The sequence below is a fragment of the Silurus meridionalis genome, chromosome 17 (assembly GCF_014805685.1).
Source record: "Silurus meridionalis isolate SWU-2019-XX chromosome 17, ASM1480568v1, whole genome shotgun sequence".
In the NCBI taxonomy this organism is placed as follows: domain Eukaryota; kingdom Metazoa; phylum Chordata; class Actinopteri; order Siluriformes; family Siluridae; genus Silurus; species Silurus meridionalis.
In genome coordinates, this window is record NC_060900.1 from 11,777,036 (window position 1) to 11,800,538 (window position 23,503).

The window sequence follows — 23,503 nt, forward strand, 5'->3', positions numbered from 1 at the left end:
CGGCGCTATCTTGGTTTTGTGTCTTGTCTTGTGTTGTCTGTCTGTACTGTTTTTTGTCTGCACTGTTTGCACTAGGTTGCACTCGATGCACTTTATGTAACTTGTGTTGTGTTGTCGCTTTATGTTATTGTTTAGTGTAGCACCAGGGTTCCGGAGGAAAGTTGTCTCGTTTTTCTGTGTACTGTGTACCACTGTGTATAGTAGAAATGACAATAAAAGCCTCTTGACTTGACTTGAAGAACGAGCCACATTAGCAACATGTAAGAAGATGGATAGTTGATTGTCCATAGTTACCCCAAGGTTGCGAGCAGTGGCTGAAGGGTCATTCAGAGATCTTGACCTGGAGATGCATTACCTGGGATGACCAGCAGTTTTGTTTTGTAGGGTTGAGTTTTAATTGCTGAGCACTCATTCATGAAGATATGTATGTCAAGTATGCCGAGATCCGAGTGGAAGATGTGGGATCTGAGGGAGAGAAAGAAAAGATGAGTTGAGTGTCATCAGCATAGCAGTGGTAAGAAAACCCATGTAAGTATATGAATTTAACAAAAGAGAGGGTATAGAGGGAGAAAAGGAGGGGACCAAGTACAGAGCCTTGTGGGACATCAGTGGAGAGTCTACATGGGGCAGATGTGGAACTTCCCTACATGTAACTCAGTTTCAATGTGTTACTGATCTTCTTATAGCCATCATTGTGGAAAGCAACAATTCTAATTCTCAAATTCTCAAAGCACCAAATTGTAACTGCTTTTAATACAAGATACACAAGATTGTCCTGTCAAGCAGACAAAAACATGAACATGATGAATAGGACATGTGGCTTTGCATGGTTACTGTCAGGAATCCACCTGCCACGCCCCTTCGGCAGCTGTCATCTCTGCCGCTCCCGGCTTCGATTATACACACCTGGTACTTATTAATCACTCATCCCCGGCACCATACATATACCCCTCACTCACACTCACTCACTGTCCGTTATTGTAAGTGTATGTTGGTATATGCATTCCACATGCTTTCGGACTCTACACTCTCGCTACAGCTGCGCTTTCTCCAAAAGCACACCCCGGATAACTCCTTTTCTCCCGTGCAGTCGTTCCTGGACTATGTGGACCTCGCCCCTCCAGGGCGTACCACGAATATCTCTCCATGGGTTTCTAAGGATTGCCGTGTGTGTATATGTGTCTCTCTCTCTTCATTAAATCAAAGTGAACTGTGCTCTGGCTTCTGCCTCCGAACATTCGCTGCATGACAGATTAACGGACCGAAGAAGGAACATGATCGGATTACCACTGTGGATACTGATCCGGTCTATAACAGGAAGACCCGCCGATACAAGGGGAGGACTCGCTCTGCCGCGATAAATTGCCAGCCGAGCTCTGCTTCGGATTACACCCGGAAGCTCCCTGCCACTCCCCGCGATTCTCGCTCTCCGGCTCTGGAGCATGCAAGCGCAGCCATGCCACGCCCCTGAGAGTGCGATGGAATTCCCGGCTCACTTCTCCGGGAAAATGGCAGAGTCGGGCGGATTTATAGGGAGCGTCTGCAAACATATGGATCTGTATGCGTCTTTTTACCCCACCGAAAGAGCCAAAATTGCACTCCACATCTCTCTCCTGTCTGGGGACTCTCTCTCTCTCGCCAGTAAGTTGTGGAGCACGGCGGGAGGTGATTTCAGCTCATGCACTCACTTCATCAGGCTTCTCACAAGGATGCGGGATGGGATCTACATTACAGCCCCCTCGATTCTGGAAGGGCTCCGCTCCAGTACTCCGCCAAGTGCGCCGCTCCACTCCATAGTTTCCACGAGTGCTCCACTCCGCTCCACTTCAGAGTGTCGACGAGCTCTTTGCTCCGCTCCAGAGTGTCGACGAGCGCTCGGTGTGTGTGTATACACACACATCCGTTCATTCGTTCTTGGATTATGTGGACCTCACCCCTTCAGGGCGTACCACGGATATCTCTCCCTGGGTTTCTAAGGACTGCTGTGTGTGTATATGTGTCTCTCTCTCTCTCTCTCTTCATTAAGTCAAAACTGCTATACAGTCTGCACTACTTTTAAAAATATACCCGAGTTAAATTTTTATAGTACTGCCACATGAGAAGATGTTTTACATTGGTATGTATGTATATATATATATATATATATATATATATATATATATATATATATATATATATATATATATTACAGTGAGGAAAATAAGTATTTGAACACCCTGCTATTTTGCAAGTTCTCCCACTTAGAAATCATGGAGGGGTCTGAAATTGTCATCGTAGGTGCATGTCCACTGTTTAGACAATCTAAAAAAAAAAATCCAGAAATCACAATATATGATTTTTAAACTATTTATTTGTATAAAACAGCTGCAAATAAGTATTTGAACACCTGTCTATCAGCTAGAATTCTGACCCTCAAAGACCTGTTAGTTTGCCTTTAAAATGTCCACCTCCACTACATTTATTATCCTAAATTAGATGCACCTGTTTGAGGTTGTTAGCTGCATAAAGACACCTGTCCACCCCATACAATCAGTAAGAATCCAACTACTAACAAATTGCCAAGCAGCTTGGTGAAAAAAGGTCCACTGTTGGAGCAATGATTAGAAAATGGAAGAAGCTAAACATGACTGTAAATCTCCCTCGGACTGGGGCTCCATGCAAGATCTCACCTCGTGGGGTCTCAATGATCCTAAGAAAGGTGAGAAATCTGCCCAGAACTACACGGGAGGAGCTGGTCAATGACCTGAAAAGAGCTGGGACCACCGTTTCCAAGGTTACTGTTGGTAATACACTAAGACATCATGGTTTGAAATCATGCATGGCACGGAAGGTTCCCCTGCCTAAACCAGCACATGTCCAGGCATGTCTTAAGTTTGCCAATGACCATTTGGATGATCCACAGGAGTCATAGGAGAAAGTCATGTTGTCAGATGAGACCAAAATAAAACTTTTGGGTCATAATCCCCTAAACGTGTTTGGAGGAAGAAGAATGATGAGTACCATCACAAGAACACCATTCCTACTGTGAAGCATGGGAGTGGTAGCATAATTCTTTGGGGGTGTTTTTCTGCGCATGGGACAGGGCGACTCCACTGTATTAAGGAGAGGATGACCGGGGCCATGTATTGCGAGATTTTGGGGAACAACCTTCTTCCCTCAGTTAGAGCATTGAAGATGGGTCGAGGCTGGGTCTTCCAACATGACAATGACCCGAAGCATATCAAGGTTCTGGTGTGGCCTAGCCAGTCTCCAGACCTAAACCCAATAGAGAATCTTTGGAGGGAGCTCAAACTCCGTGTTTCTCAGCGACAGGCCAGAAGCCTGACTGATCTAGAGAAGATCTGTGTGGAGGAGTGGGCCAAAATCCCTCCTGCAGTGTGTGCAAACCTGGTAAAAAACGTTTGACCTCTGTAATTGCAAACAAAGGCTACTGTACCAAATATTAACATTGACTTTCTCAGGTGTTCAAATACTTATTTGCAGCTGTATCATACAAATAAATAGTTAAAAAAATACATTGTGATTTCTGGATTTTTTTTTTTAGATTATGTCTCTCACAGTGGACATGCACCTCGATGACAATTTCAGACCCTCCATGATTTCTAAGTGGGAGAACTTGCAAAATAGCAGGGTGTTCAAAACTTATTTTCCTCACTGTATATATATATATATATATATATATATATATATATATATATATATATATATATACACAGTGGAACCCACTTATCTCAACCTCGGTTAACCCTATTAAATCGACGTTTTTAAAGTGGAACCACCAAATTCTCGCTTTGTCTTAGCAATTTTTAAGTGGTTATCCCTATTAGGTAACCCTAATATCTCGAGCACAAGGGGAGGCAAATTTGCCACGTAACGTCGGTTATGTCAGGAATCCCCCTGCCATGCCCCTTTGGTGGCGGCATTCCCCGAAGCACCCTGTTTCTTCTCTCGTGCGGGCGAGCTCCTCGCAGTCATGCTGATCACACACACCTGACTCTCATTCACTCACTCATCCCATCTCCTATTTAAGCCCCTCACCTCCACACACTCCCGGTCCGTTATTGTTTGTGCATGATCGTATGTGTTGGTTCGTATGTATATATATATATATATATATATATATATATATATATATATATATATATATATATATATATATATATATTTGTGTGTGTAACGTATCTATCTGTCTATCTATCACAGGAGTGAACTGTGAAATTGAGATTGATGAGTGTGAAGAGACTCCTTGTCAGAATGGTGCTACATGCCATGACTATGTGGGTTTTTACACATGTGAATGTGTGCCTGGGTTTGAAGGCATCAGCTGTGATGTGGATGTCAATGAATGTATCAGTGTGCCTTGCCTCAACAATGGCTCATGTATTGATTTAGTCAACAGGTAAGAATTATGTGGTTTTTTTACTTTAAAAGACCTTTTGGATTATTGCAGCTTTTCTGTGGAAGTTACAGTTAAATAACTACACTTAAACTTGCTGTGAGCTGAAACACTGGACACTGCTGTTTTATTGTGGACTATCAGTAAAAAACATTTTATATAATGTTATATAACCATGGATATTTGTTAATACCGCAAAGATTTTTTGTAAATAAATCATAACTTTAGATGATATCAATATATGATGCTCAATAAGATTGACTGATCAGTAACACAGAGCTCACTAATTCAGAACTTGACTCAATTCATGCTTTGATTTATTTTGAATAAAATCAACTTTGCTCAACAGTAAACATCTACAAAAAGAAACACTCAATTCTGCACTCAATTACTTACAGTAGTACAAGCACTTAGTCTGTAATCCAAGGTATGCAAGGTGAAGCAATTTGTGTGAATCAACATTTGTATTGTATTTTGCAGATGGCAAGTTGACAACCATGCTTAAGAAAACCTATATTAAAATATAATACAACATTGTTTTGACAATTTCTGTTTAAAAATAGAGATAATTTGTTCATTTGTGATGATATTAGCATCTAAAATATATAACTAATTTAATTTTGTATAATAATTAAATGATATATGCATAAATTAAATATACAAACATTGAAACCACGCATTTAAACGTATAGTAAATCTGCAGTAAATCACATTTGAAAGCAGAAGTTAACTGTTGTATAAAAAAAATGAAATAGAAAAACTCAGCAAGCTAACATGCTTGTTTAAACGAATAAATAAATATGCATTGGTGTACAAACAACAGTGACTAAAAAATGTAATAGCTTATTGCTGCTGTTATTTGCTGCTTTTAGATTTTGTATTTATTCGCACCGTTTTAATTGAATTCATCACTATGTCACCAGCGAGGTGATTCGTGCAACCTGATGCTCATGAGTCACGACAGAGCAGATCTAGTATGACTACCCCGAAGTTAGCAAACAAACAGTTTACACAATAGCACTTCATTAAACTAAACCTTTTTAACATAATGAGGATTATACAGTTTTTGCTTACCGTGCTGATGTTTTGCCTTCATCCGTGACACCAGTGTGTTTTCTTTACACTTGCTCATGTATTACTGTGGTACTTCCATGCCACACAAGCTCAGCTTTGCATAACTTCCAGGTACAGATTTCTTTAATATAAAATGTTCCCATGCCTTGCGTTTTATATAAAATGTCCCCAATGCCATGAATGACTTCAGATGTACACTTTTTTCTGCTACCGGTTGACCCTGTACTGTCTGCCATTTTCCCAAGCAGCTGTGTTATCCTACCCTCATGCTAACCCATAACGTGAGCAGCCCAACTAATCAATAACGACACTAATTGACAACAAATTTAATTATCGAATATTATAGATTTTATTGATTCGTTGTTGCAGTCCCAAAAAAATATAGTTTAAAATCATGACCAACATGAAAAAAATCAACATTTAAAAATGTTTTAAAATAGAATTCAATGTACCCACTTCATTGATGTCAGGCAAGTAATTAAAATGTATATTGTGTGTCAATTTTAGGCATCAGTGTGATTGCAGTGGGACAGGGTTTATTGGCTCAATTTGTGAAGAAGAGATTTTGGAATGTGAGTCTGAGCCCTGTCAGCATGGAGCCACTTGTCTTGAGGGAATTAATCAATACACCTGTCAGTGCTGGCCAGGTAACGTGCTTTTTAATTAATTATTACAGTAATGCCATTGTCCATGGCATTTGCTAACAATGAATTTTCTGGTGGTTGTTTTATATACAGTCATGAGAAAAAGAGAGTAAAATGTTTTAGTTTTTTTTTTTTTATTAGAGCCTTCTGTCAACTTTATTAACAAACAAATAACTTCAGAGTTGAGTAGTACATTTAGAAACCACTTGGGAAAAAGAAGGACACTATATATTTTAGTAACATTTAAGTAACAATAACAAATTAAGAGTTTATCAGTCTCTCACGATGTTTTAAAGAAACTTTTGCCTCATATTAGTCTTGAGCATATCCTGGAGTTCAAAGTTGTTTTTTGTAAAACAAAAAATAAGCTGTGCATGATAATCAAAGCGATTCATTTGCTGCTGTTATTTTTCAAACTAAAGTGCATTTTTGTGTTTTTGTCCAATGCTGGGAAGATTGGTAACAGACTGGAAAGCATTCCATATTTAAATAATCCTTTATACTGTTCAATGGTGGATTTCAACTTGTTTCAATATGACTATATACCTTAACCCAGACTGATGAGCAGCAACACCTGCCATGAGGTCATGGCATGGCTAATTATGTTCATTAGTAACAATTGACTGTTAATTGCTGTCTCAATGTTTGTGGAAGTAGCAAGGGTGTAAAAAATTGCTTTATTTATAGAAATTGGTGAGGACAATAAGCTTGATATTTAGACTATTATAAAATGAAATATAGAATTAAAGTTGGTGCACATACTTATTCTCTTGAATTTAACATACGGATTATGACATGGACAAATGCCACCATACTCAGTAATAGCAATACCATTTTGACATCACTCAAGGATGTTTATTAGTAGGCAGCAAGATTCACAGTGTATGTGTACATTGTTGTCAATGTGGATGACTTTGCGTTGGTATTGTTTAAAGAGCAGTGGGATAGAATCTCATGTCTAATGTACTTTCTTCATGGTATATTAATAAACCTGCTCCAGAACACCAAACTGCAAAATCTTCTGTTTTTATAGAGGTTTTCAGACTTCATGTTGATTAACTAATTATGTTCATTAGTAACACCTGACTTTTAACTGCTGTCTTAATGTTTGTGGAAGTAGAAAGGGTGTAGAGAATTGGTTTATTTTTGTTTTCAACATGGTATATTAATAATACATTGAAATTATTACAGACCACATATTAAATTATGCAGTCAAAACATGTTAAATAATTATATTATATTAAATTATATTCATTAATTATATTAATTATATTAGAATAAAAAAAACTAATATACTATAAACACTAATCAGGCATAACATTATGACATTATGACATTATAACGTTATTAGTGGTAAAGTGAATAACACTGATTTTCTGTTCATCATAGCACCTGTTATTGGATGGGATATAGGCAGCAAATAAACTTTTCGTCTTCACAGTTGATGTTTCAGAAGCAGGAAAAATGGGCAAGTGTAAGGATTTTAGTGAGTTTGACAAGGGCCAAATTTTGATGGCTAGATGACTGGGTCAGAGCATCTCCAAAACTGCAGCTCTTGTGGGGTGTTCCCAGTCTGCAGTGGTCAGTATCTATCCAAAATGTTTCAAGGAGGTACCAATGGTGAACCACTGACAGGGTTATGGGCAGTCAAGGTTAACTGATGCATGTGGGGAGCAACAGACGAGCTACTGTAGCTCAAATTGCTGAAAAAGTTAATGTTGTTAATGCTTAACTTTTTGCCTGCACAAAGAGAACACCACAATATTAGGCAGGTGGTCATAATATTTTGCGTGATAAGTGGCCATAAGGTTATGCTTATACAGTATATAGTAAATACTAACTATGATATTGTAACTCTATTAAGATACAGTGGTACCTTGACCTACGAGTTTAATTCGTTCCGTGGACTAGCTCGCATCTCAGTTTGCTCGCACATCAAATCAATTTTCCCCATAGAAAATACTTAAAATGCCATTAATCCGTTCCATTTCTCAAAATGCTACCGCTTTTTTGTTTCATGTTATTAAATAAAGAAAATAAATTTCTAAATACCACATCTTGTTTAAAAGCATAATAGAAAGAGTGTGTAAAGATATAATAAGGTTTTATACAGTGTATTTACCTTGGAGATGAGACGACTTGAGCTAATGAAGATGCTGGCGGGGGGCAGGGCGGGAGAGGCGATAAGTGGAGGAGGAGGGAAACTCGTTTTTTTTGCTACTCTATCACTACTGTACACTACGTATTACTAAACCTTTTTACTTTTTCTTCTTTGCTTATATAAATTTTCGTCACAATCTTTCTTTCTGGCTTCGTTTCGCCATCTAGCAGCGGTGTCTCGAGCTCGTACCTCAATTTTTTGCTTGTACCTCGATTTTTTGCTCGCGTAACACAGCAAAAAATTGACAGAGTGACCGCTCGTACCTCAGAAAACTCATACATTAATGCACTCATAGGTCAAGGTACCACTGTATAAATAAATATATTTTATATTGTTTAAAGTAGGCACCTTTCGCTTTCTTGACAGCTTTGCACCATCTTGGTAATTCTCTCAGTCAGCCTTATGTGGTAGTCACTTGAAATGGTTTTCCAACAATCTAAATTGAGTTTCCAGAGGTGGAGTCCTTGTTGGCTACTTTTCTTTCACTCTACAGTCTAACTCATCCCAAACCATTTTAACTGACTTTAAATCAGGTGATTGTGGGTGCCAGTTCATCTGATGCAGCAATACATCACTTTCTTTTTTACAGAACCTAGAAGTGTTTTTGAGGTCATTGTTTTGTTTTAAAAAAGTGCAAAACAAATGGGATAGCATGTCTCTGCAAAATGCTGTGTTAGCCATGCTGGTTAAGTGTAACCAACAGGGTCACTAGCAAAGCATCTTCACACCTCCTCCTCCATGCTGTACAGTGGGAACCAAATAATCAGAAACCATCTATATGTCTAACAAAGGTATAGTGGCTAGAACCAAAACTCTCAAATTTGGACTCATCAGACCAAAGGACAATTTCACACTGATCTTATGTCCATTCTTCCTTTTTCTTGACCTAAGCAGGTCTTTTCTGCTTGTTGTTCTTCTTTGCTGCAATGCGAAGAGAAGCATTTATGCGGGCTATAATCTGTGGCGATGTGTCATCATAGCATCTCATGGTTTTGGTGACTGCGCTTGGGAATGTATTTTAAGTTCTTGAGATTTTTCAGATAGACTGATCTTTTTTTAAAGTAATGATAGACTGTAATTTCTCTTTATTAAACTAAATGTTTCTTGCCATTTTATGGAGTTGTACAGTAGTTGTAGCTTATAGTTGTACTAATAAGGCTCACTCTTTCCTCTGCACAAGACAACTCGTTTTTAAAGCAAATTTAGTGCTTTTAGTGACAGAAGCTTTTTCAGGTGCACATAAAAAAATATATAAATACAATAATAAAAAAAGAAAAGAATAAAAAGTATTATTGCACAATTTTATGAAGAAAATAAATAAAGTGTAATATTGCACAGAAAAGTACAGAAGCAAATTGTGATGTAGATTTAGAATCTGGTTATGCAGAATCCATGTTACAGTTTAATTAATCATAAAACTAGTAATTCACAAACACAGTAGTCTGTAGCAGGCAATAAGGTTTAGTACACGAAAAGGCAGTCCACCAGGCAAAGAAAGCCTATAAATACAACAAGCAGGAAGAAAGGGTCAGAAAGTATAGCTGGGTCAAAACCAATAGATCTAAGAACATGAAATAAAGTAACAGCTTAAAACGTGCTAGGAGATACAAAACTTTGCAACATAGATTAACATGAGCACTGGCTAAAAAGGCTAACAAAAAGAAGTGAACTTTGCCCTGAAGGTGTTCAAAACATGGGCGATGGCTCCCTCTGGTGGGCTGGAGGGGGAACTATCAGGAATTGTTACATAAGTAAGAAGTTGTATTGCACATATTTTTATTTTATTCCACAATGGGGAGAGCATTAAGTGTTGTGTTAATGAGGTAGATTGCCTGGGGAAGAGACTTTTTTGTGCCTGGCTGTTCTGATGTTCAGTGCTCTGTAACGTTGGCCAGACGGCAAAAGCAAATGGCTTGGATGTGATGGATCCAGAGTGATTCTGATTTTTTTTTTTCACTCTGAATGTGTTAGTTCTTGAAGGGTGGGCAGGGGAGCACCAATAATTCTTTCAGCTGTTCGAACTGTCCTTATTAGGGGTCCTGTGCACCATCATCTCTGAAGACCAAAAGTAGGACAATCACATTCTCTCCATTGTTAAAAAGGCCCAACAGAGGATGTATATACTTCACCAGTTGAGGAAATTCAACCTGTCACAGGAGCTGCTCACACAGTTCTACTCAGCCATCACCGATTTAGTCCTGTGCACTTCAATAACTTACTGGTTTGGCTAGACCTCAAACATCACAATACTGACTTGAAGATGGCTCTGTTGAGCCTTTTTAACAATGGAGTCGATGTGATTGTAATACTTTAAGCCTCCAGAGATGATGTTGCAGAGGAACCTGAATGACTCCACTGCTGCTGGTTAGCTGCTCAACCTCGCTTCTAAATGCAGACTTCTCACAGTCTTTGTCAAGGCCAATGACTGTAGTGTCATGTGCAAACTTTAGGAGCTGGACAGAGGGGTCTGTAGAGGTGCAGTCGTTGGTGTACAGGGAGAAGAGCAGTGGGGAGAGAACACATCCCTGGGGGGGCACCAGTGCTGATAGTACGGCTGTTTGATATGAATTTCCCCAGTCTCACTAGATGTTGAGTTATCTGTCAAAGCACACCTGTCAATTGAAAACCATTCCAAATGACTACCATGTGAATCTGATGAGAGAATGCCATTAGTTTGCTAAACTGTTTATCACATGTAAATTTAGCTACTTTGGACAATATAAAATATAAAACCTATTCTGGGTTGTTTAACACATTTTTGTTTAATACAAAGTTGCATACGTGCTCTTTCATTGTTTGGATGTCTTCAGTATTAATGTACAATGTTGAATATAAGTAAATAGAGAACACTGAAGGAGAAAGTGTCTAAACATTTGACTGGTACTAGAGTGTGTATGTTTTTAAAACTTTTTGGGATATTTAAAAAGATTCTAAATGATTCATAAGAGTACATTATAGAGAAGAAATTATGTCAATATAGTGTAACACTTGTATCAGGAACACATTATTACATTACATTATTTTTACACTGGATTTACTGTACAAAGGTTATAGATTTTGTCTGTCATGCCACAGGTTATGAGGGAAAGAACTGTGAGATCGATGTGGATGAATGTGAGGCTCAGCCTTGCGAGAATGGTGGCAGTTGTTTTCAGCATTCTGACCAGAGACATTATGGTGTCTTGGGCAAATCTTTCAGCTTTAAGTATGCTGCCGGCTTTCACTGTAAATGTTTATCCGGTTTTACAGGTGAATTTGTAAAAATTCTTATTTGCTTAACATACTGTTTTGTTTTAGACAGTTTCATGATGATGATGTGCTCTGTGGTGATTTTCAGGTGAAAACTGTTCAATTAACATAGATGAGTGTGAATTTGCACCATGCCTAAATGGTGGAAGCTGTGAGGATCTAATTAATGCATATAAATGTTCTTGCTCTCCAGGTTTCACAGGTGAGTTTCATTAGTTATTTTACATTGATTTTTTTGATCCCTTTCTTTAAAGTGATATCACCATGGACCAGGAATCTTATACTTCAGTCCTACAGAGTTTAGAATTTTTGTTATGCAACACATCTGGTTGAAATCATCAGTTAAATAAAAAGTCTGTATTCAGTGTGTTTTAAGAAAAAAAAACAAAAAAAAAAGGTACTGACTTAATGCCTTCCAGGATATGAGTTTTATAGCCAGTATGTAGACTGCCAAGTAGCTGTACTAGTAATTTTAAAAAGCTACAGAACAATAAAGTGTAATAAATGTAATATCAGAAAGACAAAGGCAAATAGAGGAAAGGTGAACGAATCTGCTGCAGGTGCCATATACCTACTTGTTCATGGTTTGCCTTGACAACCTGTGTGTATGCACATGTTGGAAATGTAGCAGTTTGGTCATCTGTAAAGCAACTAAAATATTTTCAGCAAAAAAGAAATAGTTAAAACAAAAATAGTTAAATAAGTTAAAATTATTAAATGAAATTGTGTGTGCTGTGTAAGAGATTTAAGGTCTCATATCTTCGCTAAAAGTGCTTAATCTACAACCCCAATTCCAAAAATGTTTGAACATTCATAAACCCATATATTATTCATAATAGAACATAGAAGACATAAAGTGAGGAAATGTAAAAATGTTTAGGAAGAAAATAATGCATTTCTTTATTTGATGGCTGCAACTCATCTCAAAAAAAGTTGGGAGGGGTAAACAGATGTCTGAAAAAAGTAAGTGTTATTAAAATTAAACAGTTGGAGAAACATTTGCAAACTAATGAGGTTAATTGACAACAGGTCAGTAGGATGATTGGGTATAAATAGTGTATCTTAGAAAGGCAGTCTATCAGAAAAATGGTCAAAGCTTCACCAATCAGTGAAATACTGTGTCTACAAATTGTCGAAAGATTTCAGAATAATGTTCCTAAACATAACATTGCAAAACAGTTGAATATATGATTTACAGAACATAATATCATTAAAAGTTTCAAAGAATCTGGAGAAATATCTGTGCACAAGGGAGAAGGGTGAAAACCAATATTGTATGGTCGTAATCTTCTGTATTTAGAATGATTCATGATTCTGTAATGGAAATCACTGCATGGGCCCATTCATATCTCCAGAAATCATTGTCTTTGATCAAAGATTGGCATGTTATCCACAAATGCAGGTTAAATCTCTATCATGCAAGAAGGCATGCGTGAACAGAAATACCGCTATCCTCTCAGGGTCTAAATTCATTTAAAATGAACTAAGGCAAACTGGAAGACTGTTTATTTTTATTTTTTTGAAACCATGAACACCACATCCTCTGGACTAAAAAAAAGAGAAGGACCATCTTGCTTGTTATCCGTGCTCAGATCAAAAAGCCCAATTTCTAAAAGGTATAGGAGAGCATTAATGCCTGTGTAATCGGCAGCTTGCATATTTGGAAAGGCTCCATCAATGATATATGGCATTTTCTGTAAAGGTTTTAGAGCAACAAATGCTTTCATCCAGAAAAATTTATTTTTCAGGGAACGCAATCCATTTTTGAGCAAGACAATGCTAACTGCATAATGCATCTGTTACAGCATCTATTATAGCATGACTTCATAGTAGAAGAGCCCGGGTACTGATCTGGCCCACCTGCAGTCTGGACCTTTCATCATTTGAAAACACTGGGTGCATCATAAAATAAAAAAATACAATAAAAGGACACCCAGAACTGTTGGGCAGCTAGAATCATGCATCAGACACATATGAGACAATATTCCTCTCCCAAAACTTAAGTCAGTATACAAATGTATACGGACAGAAGACGTGATGCTACACAGTGGTAAACATAGCCATATCCCAACTTTATTGAGACCTTTTGCAGCCATCAAATTAAAAATGACCCTTTTCTTTCCATAAAATTATATATCCTCAATATCTGATATCTGTTTAAACATTAGATTTTTTTTTTTTTTTTATTGTGAGTAAAATATGAATTTTTGAGATTTGCAAACCATTGCATTGTGTTTTTATTTACATTTTACACATTGTCCTAAATTTCTTGGAATTTGGGTTGTATACAGAGTGTGTGGACAGGAATTCCTAGTGTCAGCACTGAAAAGGAACAAATTAAAGAAAAAAACAGAGTTTGACAGAGGACAGCAAAGTGAAGCAGTTTGGTTGTGGGGGAGTGGTAATGGACTCATCCTGTAGTTCACCACTGCCTGCCTGGTACTGAGTGTGTGTGTGTGTGTGTGTGTGTGTGTGTGTGTGTGTGTGTGTGTGTGTGTGTGTGTGTTTGATATACAGTGAGGAAAATAAGTAATTGAACACCCTGCTATTTTGCAAGTTCTCCCACTTAAAAATCATGGAGGGGTCTGAAATTGTCATCGTATGTGCATGTCCACTGTAAGAGACATAATCTAAAAAAAAAAAAAATCCAGAAATCACAATGTGTGATTTTTTACTTTTATTTGTATGATACAGCTGCAAATAAGTATTTGAACACCTGAGAAGTCAATGTTAATATTTAGTACAGTAGCCTTTGTTTGCAATTACAGAGGTCAAACGTTTCCTGTAGTTTTCACCAGGTTTGCACACACTGCAGGAGGATTTTGGCCTCCTCCACACAGATCTTCTCTAGATCAGTCAGGTTTCTGGCCTGTCACTGAGAAACACGGAGTTTGAGCTCCCTCCAAAGATTCTCTATTGGGTTTAGGTCTGGAGACTGGCTAGGCCACGCCAGAACCTTGATATGCTTCTTACAGAGCCACTCCTTGGTTATCCTGGCTGTGTGCTTCGGGTCATTGTCATGTTGGAAGACCCAGCCTCGACCCATCTTCAATGCTCTAACTGAGGGAAGGAGGTTGTTCCCCAAAATCTCGCAATACATGGCCCCGGTCATCCTCTCCTTAATACAGTGCAGTCGCCCTGTCCCATGTGCAGAAAAACACCCCAAAGCATGATGCTACCACCCCATGCTTCACAGTAGGGATGGTGTTCTTGGGATGGTATTCATCATTCTTCTTCCTCCAAACACGTTTAGTGGAATTATAACCCAAAAGTTCTACGTTGGTCTCATCTGACCACATTACTTTCTCCCATGACTCCTCTGGATCATCCAAATTGTCATTGGCAAACTTAAGACGTGCCTGGACATGTGCTGATTTAAGCAGGGGAACCTTCCGTGCCATGCATGATTTCAAACCATGACGTCTTAGTGTATTACAACAGTAACCTTGGAAACGGTGGTCCCAGCTCTTTTCAGGTCGTTGACCAGCTCCTCCCGTGTAGTTCTGGGCTGATTTCTCACCTTCCTTGGGATCACGGAGACCCCACGAGGTGAGATTTTGCATGGAGCCCCAGTCCGAGGGAGATTGACAGTCATGTTTAGCTTCTTCCATTTTCTAATGATTGCTCCAACAGTGGACCTTTTTTCACCAAGCTGCTTGGCAATTTCCCCGTAGCCCTTTCCAGCCTTGTGGAGGTGTACAATTTTGTCTCTAGTGTCTTTGAACAGCTCTTTGGTCTTGGCCATGTTAGTAGTTGGATTCTTACCGATTTTATGGGGTGGACAGGTGTCTTTATGCAGCTAATGACCTCAAACAGGTGCATCTAATTTAGGATAATAAATGTAGTGGAGGTGGACATTTTAAAGGCAGACTAACAGGTCTTTGAGGGTCAGAATTCTAGCTGATAGACAGGTGTTCAAATACTTATTTGCAGCTGTATCATACAAATAAATAGTTTAAAAATCATATATTGTGATTTCTGGATTTTTTTTTTTTTTTTTTAGATTATGTCTCTCACAGTGGACATGCACCTAAGATGACAATTTCAGTCCCCTCCATGATTTCTAAGTGGGAGAACTTGCAAAATAGCAGGGTGTTCAAATACTTATTTTCCTCACTGTATTTGTGCTTCTGTGCCTCTGCCTGTGAGACAAGGATTTAAAGAAGGCATGAAAGAGAAAGAGTTGCTGATGTGAAAAGAACAAGAGATATAGTTATAGTTGGCTTTCTGGGGACCCATCAACTTTCTGTTATTGTCTGCCACAGTTTGTTGATGATCTTGTCATCACTGTTACTTGAATGTTTTAGCAGAATGAAAGGATTGCAAGTGTCAGTGTTTTGGTGTGGGCTGCTTACAGGTACAGTGCTGGTGTATTTGCTTTGCATGGCATTCTGGAGGACTTCTTGTGATTACGTTGTTAAGCATTTAAATAGGCCACTCATTTTTTTTTTGTTTAATATATTTTTTTTAAATTCACATGGTTCATTGACAACAAATTAAATAGATTTTTTTTTCAATTCAATTCAAGTCAATTAACTTTTATTTGTATAGCACTTTTGACAAAGAACATTGTTGCAAAGCAGTGTTTCCACAGATAAGTTGATATAAGTTGTTGCCTAATGAGCAAACCATTGGCAAAAGTAGCAAGAAAAAAAACTCTGTTAGATGGTATGAGGAAGAAACCTTGAGAGGAGCCAAACTCAGAACGCAACCCATCCTCATCTGGGTGGCACCTAATGTCCATTCATTATAGTTTTATCATTGTTAATGTGTACTGTGCAGTTCACAAAGAGCACTTAAGTGTGCCTTTTCATTATATAAATATAACGGAAATGTTTTTTTTTTTAATGTTTGTATTGGCTTGTATAAGCATAGTGGAATATCAATTATAACATATTAAATATGAATGTGTTTGTGATTTAAATGTCTAAGGTACTTTATATAAAGTGGGAAATAAAAGAGGCGAGTAAAACAATCTTGGGCTATCATAGTATGTTCCTTCAGCTCCTGATCTCTGGTGGGAACATGTTGGTAGCATATTGTCAAATTAGAATTAATTGGATTTTAACAAATATATTGTATAAACTAAACATGTTTTTTAGCCCACCCTGTAAGACCGTATTATCAGTAGTTTTAAATGATAAAATTAACACCAATGGTACTAACACTGCTGTTTGGCTAAATTATTATTGGTAGCAACAAATTCAAAGGGTAGATTACACAATTTAACCACTTAACGCTTTATTTAGAATTAGACAGTAAAAAAAAAAAAAACACAAATAAAATAGTTTAAAAGAAAAAATTGTACTCAACAAACAAATAACCAAAATGAAGGTCTTGGAGCAAATCTGCCAAGAGAAATTGTTAAAAATAATTCCAGTGTGCAATCCTGGTCGGAATGTACTTTGACAGGTTTTAATTTATTACAGAAAATGCTGTCATACCAACTACTAAAGCAAATGTGCATTAAGAGCAATAAACTGGTATGAAACACCATGTATAATAATATATTCTTTATCATTAAGAAAGTTGAAACTCTCACCTTACAACGTTTACGTGATACATGAGAAAACGTTTGAGAATCATAAATGGCCAAATATTTGTTATTATAGTTATGTACTATGTAATATAGTAGAATAGTATTTCAATTACACAATTTCGACATTAATTCTATAATGCATATGTGATTATACTGCAATATCCAATCAAGAATTTAATGTTAAGTCAGTCTTTTTGTCAACATCAGTTTATGAAGGACTTGATTTAAATGTGCTGAATTAAAGAAAAGCATAGGAACGTATAAGGAGGTATTGCAGGCTTTTTTCCTTGTATATCAAAAGTGATTTTTCAACTAAGAGCATAACCGGCTCAGCCCAAATATTTTGAAAACAAAATACAAAATATAAACAATTATTAAATCTGCAACTATTAGTTGCTGCAAAATAAAAGTAATTGATAATATTTAAATGTTTCAGTTATATATAAATGACTATGAAATAAAACAATGACCAAATGAAACTGGACTACATTATTGTTTATTATTGCTTTCAATAATGCTAATTTTCTTCTTTCTTATTCTAGGTTTCATATGTGAGGTGAACAATGATGAGTGCGAAAGTGCACCTTGTCAGAATGGTGCTTTGTGTGAAGATGCTATTAATGACTATGTGTGTCATTGCCCTACATCTGTACCTGACCAACTACCTTGGGGTGGCCGTAACTGTGACATTGCTTTGACTGGCTGTGTAGATAATCCCTGCAAAAATGGAGGCACATGTGAACCTTTCTTACATGGAGTCAAACATCTTTTTCGATGCACGTGTTACTCTGGCTTTTCTGGTGACACCTGTAGCATTCCCACCACGTTCTCTTACTTTAAAGCATCCTATATTGAGGTGGATGTTCCTAATAACAAGATTTATAACAGTAACGTGGCTAATATTTCGCTGCGATTCAGGACAACTTTATCAAATGTAGTACTGTTCTTCAGAGGCAATGATCAATGTTACTTCACACTGGAGCTGATCGAGGGAAATCTCCTGGCTACAGCAGAATCAGGGGATTTAGAGCTGCTGGTCAAATTTCATGGTAACTTTAATAATGGATTATGGCAGACAGTGTCTGGTTCCATAGATGAGAAGCTAGTTTTGAGTTTCTTAGATAAGAATGGCACATATATTCAGCAGGAAGATCACAATCAGCATTTTTTCTTTCCTACACATTGTCTGGAGAAAGTCTACATTGGTGGGGTCCCACAAGATTATCAGAAGAAAATAAAGACATGGCCAGGATTTATTGGTTGCATGGAGGACTTTATAATCAGTTCTCAGCTTATTCTGCCCTATAATTTCTCTCAAAATAATTCTGTCTACATCAGACCGGGCTGTGAGAAGTCTGAATGGTGCCATTTAGATTCTTGCTCTCAACATGGACAGTGTGTAGACCTTTGGACCGAATACAAATGTGACTGCCAAAGGCCATATTTTGGAAACATCTGTTCCCATGGTAAGATCCTGACTGGTATAAATGGCTAAATTACATATATGTATGTGTGTGTTATTTATTTATTGTCTTCCTTTTCAGAGTACCCTTCATGGACATTTAGTCATGAGCATAATAAAAGCTTTGCTACATTCAATATAACTCGGAGCCATGCTGTTAACATCAGTATATCATTTTTATTGAGAACACTCAAAACCAGTGGCCTTATTCTCCAAATGAAACGAGGAAATCAGGCATACTTTTCAGTGTTTCTAAGGAGAGGCACAATTAATGTTGCTGTGTACTCTTCTATTAGAGAGAGTTCTACATTTATCACAGATGGGAAAAAGGTGCTTATTACCATTGATGTCCAGGGAGGATTTTTATACTTCAATCACACTGAAATACTTTTTAGATTTGAGACTTTTCCTGAGCTTGAAGTGCAGGCAGGAGATGTGGTATATGTTGGTGGACTTCCTAAAGAAGGTGACACCATACCTTGGGGTGGCTATTTCAAAGGTTGCCTACAGGACGTACGTCTGGATGATTCTCAGCTCTACATGTACATAAACAAAATAATGAAAATACATGAAGATACAAGCTACTTAGCAGACATTGCACATAACGTGCTGGAGCACTGTGTCAGCGATGAAGCATGTAAGGTGAGGTATTTGTTTCTTGTGGACAAATCTAAAAATAAGTATCACTTATAACTAAATAAACTTTTTTTTACTACAGTATGTTTAGATGATAACATTTCAGAAGAATAAACCCATGCTTAGGTTAATGTTTATATTAGCCTGCTGGTTCAACAAAAGAAATGAATAGATTGGTGTGTTGAATGATATAATCATTATCACAATATTTCTGAAAACGTGCATCGAATCTTTTAATTCTAAATGTTTACATCAAATAGGGTAAACCATGTCTGAACAGAGGAAAATGCATGGTCAACTGGAATGACTTCATCTGTTCCTGTTCACTGAACTACACTGGAAAAACATGTGACATTCGAGTGTGGTGTGCTAGCAATCCATGTGCCATGGGTAGCCGTTGTGTGAACCTGCCTGATGGATATGAATGTAAGTATTGATCGGAGGCATTTCTGTCTTAGCCTTGGACACAGATTTTATACAGATATTGGAATAGGTTTTAATTTAGTCTTTTTAATTGAGTTTTAATAAGAGTGTTCAAAACAATTTTTAACAAGAGGCTGTACAAAAATACATGGATATTGCAATACATATTTATGTTATGAAATTAACCCTATATGTATTTGCAAAAAAAAAAAAAAACACACATATACTATATATATATATATATATATATATATATATATATATATATATATATATATATATATATATATATATATATATATATATATAAAATTCTATACTGAATTGTATGTTCAGAATTTCTTAGCAATACTATCATTCTGACAAGTAAAAACAATTAGTGAGATGAATGAAAGAATGAACAGACTGGTGTACAAGATGATTTCAATGAAAATCTTACTAATGTTTTTCTATTAATCATGCTTTACCATTTTTTTTATATATACAATCTCTAGGCTTGACCAATGGCACATTCGAAAACAATGCTTTGAAGTACAGTGCCAGGGGCTCTTTATCTGATAATGTGATGATGGTTTCTGTGAAATTGAGGACGCGAACAGAGAATGGAACACTTCTTCGTGCCTCCAATGATGTAGAGCTTTTCTACCTGGGCCTCTTGAATTCCTCCATTCAGGTCAAGATCCGTAATACCAAAAGCCAGGAGGTGTTCGCTTTCTTTAGTGAGGTGGAAGTTTCAGATGGAAAATGGCATCATGTTGAGCTCAGGAATAAAGGTTCACGCTATGCTTTGTCTCCTTGGGACCTCACTGTGGATGGGCAATTGATTGGTTTGAGCCAAGCATTTGCTGGAAACTTGGATTTATTTAACCATTCTACTGTGTGGTTGGCAGAAAACTTCACTGGCTGTCTTGGTGAAATCAGGATAGGAGGAGTGTATCTGCCACTGATAGGTGGCATTTATGAAGAAGCACCCCAATTTTCGCAATTTATCTATTATGGAAGCAAAAAGGAGCCACAAATTGGATGCAGTGGTGCACCCTTATGTCTAGGGTATCCTTGTTTAAATAATGGCTCATGCAAAGACCTCTTTAATCACTATAGCTGTGACTGTGCCCCAGGCTGGCAGGGTGAAAACTGCCAGGATGATGTTGATGAATGCATTTCTGGGCCTTGCATCAATGGGGCCTGCAGGAACCTTCCTGGGGAATACCAGTGCCAGTGTGCCCAGGGCTATAGGGGAAAGCACTGTGATGAGGATGTAAATGAGTGCCAAGAGCTGCATTGTGAAAACTCAGGGTCCTGCATGAACACTGTGGGTGGATATACATGCATCTGTCATCCAGCATTCAGTGGTCCACACTGCCAGTGAGTAAAATATATCTACTTTATATTACTTTTATTTATTTTATATATTTATTTATATATTTATTTTATGGCAATTGTTTGGTGGACTTGAATGATACTTATTAACTAATTAAGGAATAGGTTCCTATGTAATACATATAATGAAGAAAGTGTAAACCATGTTAACATTTTTATAAAAATTTCTTATCATATTACTAACATGACCATGTCATAATTTATTAGGACAAATGTATTTTGTTATAAACTATGCTAAATATAAATGTATTTTTGTACTGATAACTAAGTATGGTACAAAGTCTGGACTGTTCCCTAGCTGCATAATATATCCTATCCTGTGACAGTTGCCAGGGTACTAATATCAATGTCTTTCATTTCACATGTCATTGGTTATAATTTTATTGCCAGTCAGGGTACAACATTTAATAAAAAATAAATAAAATTGAAAACAGGTTTACAATGGCACCCAGCAAATTTGTAATGTAAAAAATTATAATATAGTAAAAAATATAGTAGCTATCCTTACAATTACCTGTGTTGGTTACATGACATCTTTATATCTTATGATTCAGTCAAATGTATTCTAAATGAAAATAATCTATTGGCCTTTTCTGTGTCTAATAGATGGAGCTTCCCTCCACTACAGTGTGGAGTAGATGTGCAGTGTACTAATGAAGGAGTCTGTATGGATGGACCCTGGGGGGCCAACTGTACTTGTGGGCTTGGATACACTGGAGGGAGGTGAGAGATTATTTTTGTTAACATAATAATGATATACGTCATCTCATTCCAACTATCTACCTTAAACCAGAATTAGTAAGACCCATCTCTTTTTTTCTAGATGTGAGAAGAAGATAGATGAGTGTGAGTACAACCCCTGTCTCAACGGAGGCACCTGTATGAATCGGCAAAATCGTTACCATTGTGAGTGCTTGCCAGGTTTCAGTGGAGATAGCTGCGAGGCTCCTGTAAGTTTATTTATTATGTAGGAATAACATACTATAGTCTATATGACATATGAAATAATTATTCAGGTACTTTTTCACTGCAGTAATTATGGTCTTCTTGGTACATGAGATAGAAAAAAATAAATTTTGCTGTAAGTAAAAAAAAAGATTTACATAGCCTAAAACTCAAACATTTTTTTTTCTGTTTTACTATACCTTGCTTTCTCCACTTTCAACACTACCTCTACCAAGAGGCAGCAGCAGATGGACAGCATCCCCTGGCTTGTAGTGGCAATTCCATTGATGTGTTTTGCTGCTTTGCTGGCTGTAGTTGGTCTTGGATGCATGATGCTCACTGCCCGAAGGAAACGACAGTCTGAAGGTACCTATAGCCCCAGCCAACAAGAAGTGGCAGGAGCTCGTCTTGAAATGGGCAGCGTACTTAAAGTGCCTCCTGAGGAAAGGCTGATTTAAGGACTTTGTGCATAAAGTAAAAAAAAAGTATTAACCTAATATGGGGCTCCCTTGATGTTAAATAATATTTGAAAATACTATGATCATCACAAGGACTTGTGACAATATACAAGTAAAATAGCAGAAGCACTGTGAGTAAGTAACTTAATGAGATTTTTTGTATTCATAATGTGTGGCATAGTTGCTAAAAGATTTGACCTATAAATACAAATATGATGTTTCAAGACTCAGTAAGTCATATATTTTATAACTTTGAATAGCATTATTATAGATTTTCCTGGGTATATAAAATATAATTTTATGTTCTGAAATGTATTTTTTTTTGTTCAACTGAAAATTTCCAGAAAAACCTTAAATTAATATTATATTACATATTTGGTAAAAGCCAACTATAGTATTCCACACATATCAACACAAAAGTAGTTGTAATTGTTTATACTGTACTATACTATAATCTTCCAACCTGAACTACACATACTAGCTGGCTAACCTTTTAATACAGAATATTTTTTTACTACTATGGATTTTTACAAATTTTGTATTACAGGTTTTCTTTTCTTTTTTATAAACTATCTCAGTCTGAACACACTGCAACTATTATGTTTTTCTAAACACTGGACTTTTTTTTTACTTTTAATGTCACATTCACTGGAAATGTTGGAAAGACCTATCCTACAATGGCAAATTTTATTATTATTTCATGTGCATTTCTTTTACTGTTTTAGCATCTTTCTTAGTAAGGGACTTGACAATGAATATGTAAATCATATCCATGAGTGTGTTAAAGTTATAGTATGTTAAGTAGGTCACCAGTAGTTTCATTTTCTTGTAAATATACAAGCCAAAATGATTTAATAAATTTATTTATTGAGGTACTCCAAAACTTTGGTTTTAACTTTTAACATTACCAGTAAAGCTCTAAATAGAATTGATATATCAAGTTGTTTTTCTCAATACACAATTTCTTTGGGGCAATAATGTCTTTCTCTCCCCACTGAGCTGCAGTAATCTGACTTTTGAAGGGAGTAAAATACAAAACATTCCACAAGGTTCAGTGTGAGACTCGCATACCAGTGTGCTACACTTAAAATAGAGCAGCACATTATTCTAGTGGGTATCAGTGATAAAGGATTAGG

At 37.0% G+C, this 23,503-nt stretch overlaps 1 protein-coding gene across 1 annotated transcript in view; it reads left to right on the forward strand.

The window, feature by feature from the left end:
- The window catches only part of crb2b (crumbs cell polarity complex component 2b), a 68,140-nt gene extending 44,890 nt beyond the window's left edge, over nucleotides 1-23,250 (forward strand). Inside the window, exons 3-13 of the mRNA XM_046871759.1 lie at nucleotides 4,204-4,399; nucleotides 5,978-6,117; nucleotides 11,351-11,524; nucleotides 11,613-11,726; nucleotides 17,606-18,529; nucleotides 18,608-19,167; nucleotides 19,422-19,587; nucleotides 20,079-20,949; nucleotides 21,571-21,687; nucleotides 21,788-21,914; nucleotides 22,146-23,250. Coding sequence (XP_046727715.1) covers nucleotides 4,204-4,399; nucleotides 5,978-6,117; nucleotides 11,351-11,524; nucleotides 11,613-11,726; nucleotides 17,606-18,529; nucleotides 18,608-19,167; nucleotides 19,422-19,587; nucleotides 20,079-20,949; nucleotides 21,571-21,687; nucleotides 21,788-21,914; nucleotides 22,146-22,367 — 3,611 coding nt within the window. The 3' untranslated portion in view covers nucleotides 22,368-23,250. The remainder of the gene's footprint in view (nucleotides 1-4,203; nucleotides 4,400-5,977; nucleotides 6,118-11,350; nucleotides 11,525-11,612; nucleotides 11,727-17,605; nucleotides 18,530-18,607; nucleotides 19,168-19,421; nucleotides 19,588-20,078; nucleotides 20,950-21,570; nucleotides 21,688-21,787; nucleotides 21,915-22,145) is intronic.
- The last annotated feature ends 253 nt before the right edge of the window (nucleotides 23,251-23,503 follow it).